At 52.5% G+C, this 10,670-nt stretch overlaps 1 protein-coding gene across 1 annotated transcript in view; it reads right to left on the bottom strand.

Annotated features, from left to right (window-relative positions):
- The window catches only part of LOC113209946 (treacle protein-like), a gene marked incomplete in the record, with an annotated part of 30,338 nt that overhangs the window by 7,773 nt on the left and 11,895 nt on the right, over positions 1-10,670 (bottom strand). The window contains 11 exon segments of the mRNA XM_052268341.1: positions 2,344-2,442; positions 2,531-2,650; positions 2,746-2,863; positions 3,309-3,458; positions 4,134-4,184; positions 5,062-5,244; positions 6,923-7,110; positions 7,239-7,462; positions 7,920-7,937; positions 8,883-9,132; positions 9,380-9,596. Coding sequence (XP_052124301.1) covers positions 2,344-2,442; positions 2,531-2,650; positions 2,746-2,863; positions 3,309-3,458; positions 4,134-4,184; positions 5,062-5,244; positions 6,923-7,110; positions 7,239-7,462; positions 7,920-7,937; positions 8,883-9,132; positions 9,380-9,596 — 1,618 coding nt within the window.

Raw genomic sequence — 10,670 nt, 5'->3', positions numbered from 1 at the left:
TGTAGTCATGCTGTACCGCATTCCTACGTGCGGGCGGGTTGTCTACTCATTCGGCACTAAGGCGCTGTGGACAGGGGCGATAGGCAAGCCTGCCCGCACTTGTTCTTGCGGTACAGTATGAGTACAGAAGCGGAGTTAATCAGCCACCTGGTAGATGGGCCGCCTGGTATGGACTTCCCCATCTTGATGATACACCTACAAAAAGTGCATAGCATGGATCAACTCGCCCGCTTCGCTGATAGAGCCCCTCCTGAGTGTAGAAACAGTGCCATCTCGTGTGTGAGTGAACATTGACCTGAATATATCTAGTATTGTATATATTTTAAATTAAAGTCCGATGAAGACAAAAGTGACAGGCCCTTGCTGATGAAAGGGGTTTCAAGGAAGAGCGTACAAACACGTTTGAAGAGACGTCTGTTGGGCTCCGAGTGCGAGACGTGCCAGAGCTTTCACCATGCACTAAGGAAGAATAGTCAGGCAAAACAATAAACATGCTTCCCACTAGGATAGAGCGATAAGAGAGATGATATAAGACATGCAACACACAGCCGTATGGAGGTGACGAGACGTAACAAGAGTGGACTGCCCATTCAAACGTGTTCGGCGCTCGTGTAGAAAGTGAGAGAGAAGTGGAATCCACAGAGTAGAGTTACAGCGTTACTTTCTCTTTATTTCAAACTCAAATATATGTACAATAAAGTGACATTTCCTTTCAAAAATATAAGACATCCTGCTAGCGTGAAACTAAGCATACAAAATTTGCCTCTGACAATTGTAAACATGACTTACACAGTACCTATTTACAAATTGCTGAGAGAACTAACTCTTCCCCCCAAAATATTTCTCGGCATTATGACGAGCTTTTCATTGAACGCGTCTGATTTAGTTATATTTACATAGTGACTCAAACCGACAACTGTTAATATACTTGATCTAGCTCATTGCAAGCGGCATAGGCACTTTGTTTTACTGATACAAGAGACCAATAAATGCAATTTTAATGTTTTAAAAGCAGCACAGCTCTAGTTCCAAATGCCACATTTTCGCAGAAACCACTATGGACAAAACAAATACATTTTTGTGGTGCGGATGCCATTTGCACAAGCTGTGACTATACCAGAGGTGCTTTGAATAAAAAGTTGTAATGAGGCCGTAAAAACTTCAACCCCATCCATGTGGATTCCACCTCGTCGGGGCGACACAAGGGAAAAGAGAAGGAAAGCAGGGGAGGGGGAGTCTAGTGCCTCTCAAGCACAGACTAAGACGACCAAGCAATCGGTGCACAAATTCCCTGCCATATGCATAACTAAAACATAAATGCCACGCTTGGCAAACTAGACGTTGATGTTGAAAACCAGCACCGAATGTTGTGCTGGTATCCTAACCAGCACAAAACTTACACAGAGCCCATTAAACATATCACCCGAACCTTTTATCGACTTTTATTTCTTAACAACACGAAGTGAGGTAGTTTTCTAAGCCTAAGGACCTCGCGGCGCTGCTCTAGTATGGGCCGCCGCGAGACCGCCTGAGGAACCTGTTGACGGACTGCTTGGTCTGCTCCAGGGTGGGGAGGGCTTTGCTCAGGAGATTGGTCGGGGACGGACCGCGGGGAGACGTCGATTCGGGGAGGTCTAGGATCTCCTCGGGGCTGAGGGGCGCGATGGGGGCCGGGGCGGGCTTGGGGGGCTGCTGGGCCAGCCAAGGGCGGCTCTGCCTCCAGGGGCGGGACTGGGCTACGGGGGCGGGGGTGGCGGCGGGGCCGGGGGCGTCTGAGGACGTTGATGGAGATGTTGCTTGTTGTTGTTGTTGCTTTTGTTGTTGTTGTTGGTTCTGCTGCGCCTGCTGTTGGTTCTGGCGTGTCGCGGAGGGCGTAGAAGTAGAAGTGGTGGCTGTAAATACACACACAGGCAGAGATGACGACTTTGCGATGCCATTGTGCGGTAGTCTCTGTGGTGGGGCGTGGAGGGGAGGGGGACGAAAGCAGCTGGGGGGGAATGTGCTTTCCCGACACCCCCTTCTAAACGCAAGACAGGCCGGAGAGTTCGAGTCACGTCCGAATGGTGTTTGGTTTCGCCATTACAGAAGGGGATGCACAAAAATGCAAAAAAAGAATGCACACTATGAAAAAAATAATAGATGGATAAACTGCAGATGACATGCAGATGCAGAAGGGCTACTAATATTTATCTATCGTTCAAAAAATGACATGCAAAAAGCACGCAAGGTGCTTTGTGGTGCAAAAAAAAAGTGGTGGCAGAAGAAGGAGGTTTGATTCACGGTAAATTTAAACTAAACAGAAATAAATTGGTTCTGCTTTGGAAGGACAGTTGCTCGACTTACCGGTGTCGTCCCGGCTGCCTCGCCGCGCCGCGCTCGCCGTGTCGCGGGCGTTGGCGCTCCTGGCGAGCAGGGGGCCGATGTCAGTGCGGTTCACTTCTTCTGAAAATCAAGGGAGAGAGCGACCAATGACAGCGAGACTTTGAGGGGGATGGGGGTATCTTAGGTGGTGCGTTTCCATCGTGCGAACCTTTCTTTGTCTTGTCCTCTTCCTCCTCAGAGTCCGTCTCCTCCTCGGAGCTGCTCTCGGTGCTGTCCTCCTCGTCATCGTCCTTGGCCTTGTCGGCCGGTGGCGCGGGCCGGTTACCTCCTGCGCGACGTGGGACAAGAGCAGCGATATTATTGGAGGTGCTTAAGACAAACTGTTGGTGACCTCGCCGGTGTGTGGCTTTTGGTGGGACATACCGAGGAACCTGCTCTGGAAGCGCGGCGGCGTCGTCTCCTGCGGCGGCTTGGCCGCCGCCGGCGTGCTCGAGGTCCCCGTCGTGGCTGCCGCGCCGCGGGCCAGGAACTTCTGCTTCACCTGCACGTCAGCACAACCCCGTCACGACACTACACACACAGCAGCCAGCAGGGAGCGGGAGGGGGGCACCCATGGGGTTGAGGAAATTGTACGTGATTCGGACCAAATTGTATCGGTCACAGCAAACCTGATACGATTGCGTCCGTTCTGTGGGACCATCCATCCGGGCGCTGTTTTAAACTCGCCATGCATCAATAGAAAACATGATTTGTGTCGAGTGAACGTGCAATTGTGAGATTTTAATGAATCAAAGCAATACAATCGTGCATGACATGATTGGCGAATGAAATTCTCTGATCATGGGTCGCTAACTGGGAATGAATGGAAAAGGGACAACTAAGAATGTGGCAAATGGAATAATTTCTGAGCGCGCATTTGTCAGGCCAGCAGGCAGTGGGGCCCATGCCTGCCCCTCATCTCTCCAATAAGGCTGAACTCAGATCACCTCTTCGGTCGTGAAGGCAGCGCCCGTGTTGCGGCTCCGGGAGGACTCGGACGACGTGCCGGAGTCGCTGGACCCCGAGCGCGGCTTGGCGATCGGCGGCGTGGTGTCGCCCCGGGCGCGCGCGGCCGACGGCGACCCGAGGCCCTTGCGCTGTCGGAACCACCACACACCCGTGTCTTGTACTGGGCTTCAGTGCACAGCGGAGGCAGCGACATAGGCGAAGAGAGCGATAGAGGCGAGGAGAGATAGAGGAGAGTGAGAGGAAGAGAGAGGGAGAGAAAGAGGGATAGGTGAGAGGGGGAGGGAGGAAGAACTCCGAGAGGTACGCGACCACTGACAATGGCGCTCGTCGGCGATTGTGGTGAGCAGTATTTGACGGGCACGGTTTTCATGCCGGTCCCGGGAAAGTTTCGACCGTCTTCCCGCCTACCCTTTCTTATGGTTCCGGAGATTGGCCAGCTCGAAGATGAGAAGTGAATGTCGGTTTCATGAGAATGAGTTGATAATAATTCATGGCATGACTATGGACTATGGCATGACTATGGCATGACATGGAATATTTACAATGATTCAGAAACAAACTACAAAAAATCTTTATAAAATGAAAATAGAAAAGGAAAAGAAAACGAAGCAAACAGTCTCCTATAAAATCAAACTACGGGTCAGGGGAAAAGCAAGTAGTAGTAAATGTAATGATCGAGAGGGCACTAAAAAGCGGGGTTTGTGAATAACAGCGGAGCGGCGATAAAGCTGCTAATCGTGATGGAGGTGCTAATCTGCAAATAACTGCACTCTGTGGACGCCGGTATAACGGCGTTGGCCTACCTGCATGGAGGACGCGCTGGAGCCATCATCCGAGTCGTTGTCGCTGGATCCCTGCAAAATCCAATTAAAGCGAAAGTTATGCGACGGGTGATAACAGCAACCCGCACTACCAGAGAACGCATTGGCCTCTCGTATAAAGTAGGGAGAGGGGTTGGGGTGGGGGCTCTGCTGAAAATGAATCCCAACAGTCCGCATACTCAGGCAGTAGTAATTACTACATAATAATAATCATAATCATAGCCGTAAAAAATGAATGCACTCGTTAGGCGACCGTGCACGTTGCGACCTTGGCCGGAGCCCTCTCCGCGCCGTACTGCAGCACCCCCTTCCCCCCTCCCCCACCCCCAGCCGCCACCACCGGATCAACCCTTTGGCGCGAGGGCTGAAATGAGCTGGTTGTTCGGCCAGGCCTCGGGCCACCCGGCCAGGCCAGGCACTTGGGCGGGGCCGTGCCGTGCAGCGGTACTGGCGTCGTAAAACGGAAACGACCCTTCGTCCCTCAACGCGTTCGGGTACTTCTTTCTCCCTCTTCTTCACGATGCTGGAAGCGGAAGGGGCGCGCCTGGCGGGGCGGGGGTGGATCGGCGCGTCGACCGAATGACCTGGAAGAAGCCCCGCCCCGCCCCTCCTCCCCCGCACACACTTCAGCCTCTCCTCCTTCGACCCCTCGTTCCTGGACCCTTCTCTATTCAGTAGTTCTTTCCATTTCTCGACCATTTGCTGCGAGGCACCCGGCGGCCCGGGTGGCGGCGATGGATTTGGACGGTCAGGCGCGGGGGGGAGCCTGATACACGGGGAGGGAACGCAGAGCACTTCCCCGGGGCTGGCAGCGGTCCGCCCCCACATCGCTTCTGTCTGAATCTTTTAAAACCGTAAACCCCGTGGGCATTTTTCTTTGGACGACGCGTTGCTCGCATAATATACGAACCTCGTGGCTGCTGCCCCGCCGCCGCTCCTCCTCGGCCTTCTTGAGGCTGGCGACGCGCTCCGCCGCGGGCCTGGCCGGCGTGGACGCCTCCCTGGCCTCGACCACGGTGGCGGGCGTCTCGCTGGACGACGCCCCGCTCTTGTTTTGCCGCTTGATTTTCGCGATCTCATCCTCCTCGCTGACCTGCGAGCAGAAAACAAGGGACAGTTATTCATCCTTATTGAGAGCCGGCGCCTAGAAATGAGCCACTTTGTGGGCACTTTTCGTTTTTTCTTGCTGGTGCCCTGGAAGTAATTTTTTGGGGGGGAAGGACGCTATGTGAATTTTTTTTAAAGAACATCAAATTATTTCCGTTTTAGGTGAAACCTTTGTCTCAATCTCATTGCAGGTGTAGCATCACTGCGGTAGAATTGGGACCCTGTTTCATCCTGTGATGATTAAATAGTTAGTAACGGTTAGTGGTAAAGGCCTTTGTGATATCAAAGGGTTGAGATGAAATGATTTGCTCTCTAGTCCAAAGCTGTAGACACCAAAGTGTCCCCGACTCCATTTTAAAACAATGATTCTCATGATTACCCCGGAAGCAAAAGTAGAGTAGCACAATTTGGTGAAAGTGGAAAAGGATGATTTTCAGGAAAAAATGACGCACAAGCCGTTTTGTATGCTAAAATAAATTTATTGCGGTTTTGTTATCACAATAAACAATGACATGAGCTGCGCCGCACAAAAAAGGGACAGGAGCCTGAACCAGCTCGTCGATACAAATATAATAAAGATTAAAACATTTAAAAAAATAAATTCTTCAATGTTGAGCAAACGTATTTTCCGACGAAAGGTACAGTCTATGAGGCAGCTTACAATAGGCATCGAAACACAGGTCCCACAATAGCAAAAGTCACACACTTAGTTAACTAACTGATCCAGCCGACTTTGAATGTGGCAATCAGTGCGTCCCGTATGATAGATGGAAACCAAAATTCAAGGATAGACACGGCCATTTATCATATGAAGAGTTTGGCACACACTAAAAGTAACTTTTCAACGCGTAATCAGAAATTTGTACAAAATAGCTCGAAAATGTATAGTCGAGTTCTGTTTTGTAGAGAGGCAAATGTTAGTAAAAATAAACCGTAGAAACGTGTTTCAAGAAGGGGGAAATAACACGGTGTCCGGGGAGCAGGGGGGAGGCCGAGAAGACGGAGGGCCGAAGCGATTGCGGGGGCGGCGTGACACTCTACACCCGGCTAAGCTAGAGAGGGAGGGGGAGAGAGAGATAAAGAGAGAGAGAGAGAGACAGACAGACAGACAGACAGACAGACAGGCAGAGAGACAGACATAGAGAGACAGACAAGAGACAGACATAGAGAGACATAGATGTGAAAACACGCACCATGCGTCCCAAATATTGTCCTGAAAATTCATCGGGCTTAATAGGAATTATCTTACAACTCCGACGTGCGAATGGTAAATAATAAAGCGAAGAGACGGGGAGGGAGGGTGAGGAGGGATGACGACACCCTCAACGCTAGCCGCGTACCCGAGCGCGTACCGCATGGAATATCGATACCTGAGAGCAGTTCCGATGTAAAATGGCAAGCTAATCTGAATCCGTTTCCTCCTCCTCTTCCTCCTCCTCTTCCTCCTCCTCGTCCTCCTCTTGCTCTTGCTCCACCTGCGGCGTGCTCCGACTCACCCTCTCGGTGGTCTCCTCCCCCTCCTCCTCTTCCTCCTCCGTTTCCTCCTCCGTCTCCTCTTCGTCCTCACCCCCTTGCCCCTGCGCGTCCTTCTCTGCCTCCTGGCCCCCCTCCCTGATCACATCCTGCCCGCCCCCGTCCTTGGCCTCCTCCCCCTCGCTCTGTACCTGGCGCTGAGTCACCGTCTTCTTTTGCTGCTGCTGCTGTTGCTGCTGCTGAAGCATCAGCTGCTGCGGCGTGGGCTGCGCCGGCGTGGGCTGCGCCTTGTCCTTGTTCTTCTCCTTGAGCTCGGACTCCTGCAGGCGCTTCATGACCCTGGGCACGTCGTACAGCCGGGTGATGCCAGACAGCGGGCCTGACAACACGACACACAGGATAAGCAAACGGCTCCCCCTGCTCGGTCGACCCCCGGCAAACACCCTGCCGCCGTGTTGACTCTGACTGGCTAATGAGGGTGGCAACCAATCAGACACGGGTCCTCACCTTTGGAGACGTCCTCGGTGTCGAGCACGCGCTCGCGCTGCTGCTGCTCCTGGAAGCGCACCGCTCGACCGCTCTCCGGCTCCGGCTCGGCGGCGTCCTGGGCGTCGCGCCGGAACCGCGACCGGTACTTGGAGCGCACCGGGCGGCTGGAGCTGTCGGCGTCGTAGTCGCCGTACTCGCCGGTTCCGTAGCCGCCCGCGTCGCGACCATAGCGGCCCTCGTATCTGTGGGTACGAAGGAGGCGGTCAGGGCGGCGGGCACGGCAACGGTGCTGGTTAAGGTCTACAGTCTAGTTCTCATACACAAAACCACAGCGAGTTAAAGCTTCTAATTCCTGGCGTTTAGAAGAACCACTCTACACTACTCGAGTCTCTACGCAATCAGCTATGCTCTACGCTCACTACCCCGGGTACGACGCTACGCTCCCTCCCTTGTAGCACCAAAAATCCAGACGACGTCCTTATAACGGTTTTGTGAAGGTTTCGCAAAAGTTCTAGGAACGATAGTTGCTACAAGGGCTACTACACTTACGTCATCGAAGGACCATAACTAACCAGGTTACTGGGGAACCGGGGAGTCGGTGTTTATAACGTCTGATAAAGAGCATGCCCGTCTATTTCCGGTTTATCAGCCGAGACACAACCTCCCCTTCCTCCCCAAACCCTTTTCCCGTCTGCTTACTTCCTCCACCACCAGCGCCTGAAAGCACCACAATCGGCAGAAGCGTTACAACAGCAAACACACGGTTCAAACATGTGACGACATCACTCGGTCGACCTGGTGACACTCCTCAAAGCAAGAACACTTGTTATGCTTCCCCCACCGCCACACCCCTTCACACATTTATACACTTCAAGCTAGGATGGTGTGAGAGCGAGGGGTGTGGAACTGGTCAAAAAAGTGTACACATGATTGTGTCTGGACAATCATTGTTTCAGATTATGTGTGATTGTGTGTGATTGTTTATGATTGTGTTGATGATTGTCTCTGATTGTTTCAGATTGTTGGGTCAATATTGGGACATAATTTTAAAAATTGTGTCATGATTGTGTGTGATTGTTTTAGATTGTGTGTGATTGTGTGTGATTGTGTGGATTGTGTGTGATTGTTTCAGATTGTGTATGATTGTGTGTGATTGTTTCAGATTGTGTATGATTGTGTGTGATTGTTTCAGATTGTGTGTGATTGTTTCAGATTGTGTATGATTGTGTGTGATTGTTTCAGATTGTGTGTGATTGTTTCAGATTGTGTATGATTGTGTATGATTGTGTGGATTGTTTCAGATTGTGTATGATTGTGTGTGATTGTTTCGTGATTGTTTCGTGATTGTGTGTGATTGTTTCGTGATTGTGTGTGATTGTTTCGGATTGTGTGTGATTGTTTCGGATTGTGTGTGATTGTTTCGGATTGTGTGTGATTGTGTGTGATTGTTTCATGATTGTTTCTGATTGTTTTTCCCGATGTACACATATTGTGTTTAGTTCCACACCCCTCGTGTGAGAGGGTCAGCGAGCAGCAGCGCGGGACAAACAAGTGTGACGTGTTGTCACGCGTTTCCATGCACACACCAACTGGATTTGTGTCTTTTACTTGTACGAATTTAAGCAATCACATTTTTTGCCGCGTGGTGTCGATGTCCCTTACCTGTCCGTGGCCGCGGGCTTGGGCGGCGGCCGCTCGCCGAACTTCCGTCCCGCGAGCGGCGACAGCCGGCCGCCGCGGTTGTCCTCGTCGTAGCCGCGCTCCTCCTGCTGCCGGAACTGCGTGGCCAGGCGGTGGTCCGACTTGGAGCGCATCAGGCCGGGCGCCGGGGTCTGCAGCAGCCCCATGGAGGCGCTGCCCGTCAGCCCAGGGGCGGCCGCGTGCGGCTGGTTGATGTTGAGGTCCGCATAACCTGGACGGAACAGGCCGAAGATACGTCAATACAAATTCAACAGTACTCCGATTTTTTCGTCTTGATTTTTCTGACTTTTTCGAGATGTTTTCTTCATTTTAGGGAATTGTGTGCACTCTATTTTTTTTTTAGTGAAGTGCCAAGTGCTCCTCGGGACAGTCTGTTACCGGCACGAGGGCGGGCGAATCAGCCACCTGAAATGACTTGGACTTGGAGATTCACGGGAGTATCGAAGACACACACGCACCTGCGACATGGTGCACCAGCTGGTTGGGGTCGTGTGCCATGGTGAAGCGCACCCGACGCTGATAGTCGCCAGTCTCCGTCTCGAAGTTGCGGATAAACTCGACCGTCTTGAGGAAGATCTCTTTGGCGTCCATGAGTTCGCAGTCGTCCCATTCGACGGCCTCCGTCATATGCTTGTCCGCCAGATCGCAGTTGGATGTAATGTTGGAGATCTCGAGCTGAAAAAATGACGTGAACGTGTGAGTTTTTGTCTCGACAGGAACCAAAGTTAGCAAAGGGCGTCAAGAACAAGGGCACGTTCGGCTTTTCAGTGCAGCACAGTCTTCCTTATGGATTCTCGCCCTGCATCCGTCTCCTTCCGCCACCACCCCCAGCCCAGCGAGCCCAGCCCTCTGTTATACTCCCGCTCCACTCCCGCATCCGTCGTTTTATTATTTGTTTTACGCGTCCGAGAGGGACTTACGCGCGCCCTGGCCCAGCATAAAACAGTACCCCATACAACAACAGCGACTTAATATTCTAGAGTAGCCGCGCCACGCCGCGCCACGCCGCTCCCCGGAGCTGCCCCTTAAACTGAGGTCCTCGTAAAAGTAAAACCCGGTACCTGCATATCCATCTGTGTCAAGGGCGCGCTCGGCCCGCTCCTCAATCATGTTGTATGAGCGGAGAGGAGTGTTCCCCGTCGTCTGGTCCCCGCCCCCGCGCCCTCGCGCGCCCTGGCCGTCCAACTGCATCGGCCAGCCTAGCCAGTATAGTTTGTGGGCTCCAAGAGCACTGAGCCACTAGCTGGAGTCCTCTATCATTTCAGCGAAAAAATTGATAATTACGAAGGTGGACCCAGCCGAGGGGGAAATCCGAGGGAAATCACACGGACCATTTTACGGGTATTTCGGACTATTTTGGGATATTTCGCGACCATTTCACTTCCTACAACTTTCGTCTATTTCGCATTAATTTCGCGTGCATGTGTTCGACCCATCCATGTCGGAGCTGATTTCCCGATTTCCCCATCCTCAGCTAGAGCTGCTGCTACTCTAACACCCGTGGAGCGCACCCTCGACGCGGCGGTACTCAGCTTTCGCCCCCCCTCCTCTGCCCCTCCATCCCTCCAACCGCCACCGACTCTCCGAGGGGTGGGCCGGGCGCCAGTCGTGAGAACGAAATGAAAAAAGTTTCCGCGTGATGCCATAAAGCATTCTCCTACGGGCATTTCCCTGTAAAGCTCTGCGGAGCCATCGCAACGCAGACGGCATTCTGAGTAGAATGCAGTGCTGTGCCAGAAGGGAGGTGGG

Source organism: Frankliniella occidentalis, unplaced genomic scaffold (assembly GCF_000697945.3).
Source record: "Frankliniella occidentalis isolate FOCC.00 unplaced genomic scaffold, Focc_3.1 Scaffold67, whole genome shotgun sequence".
NCBI classification, from domain to species: Eukaryota; Metazoa; Arthropoda; class Insecta; order Thysanoptera; family Thripidae; genus Frankliniella; species Frankliniella occidentalis.
This window is presented reverse-complemented; position numbering and strand designations above follow the sequence as displayed.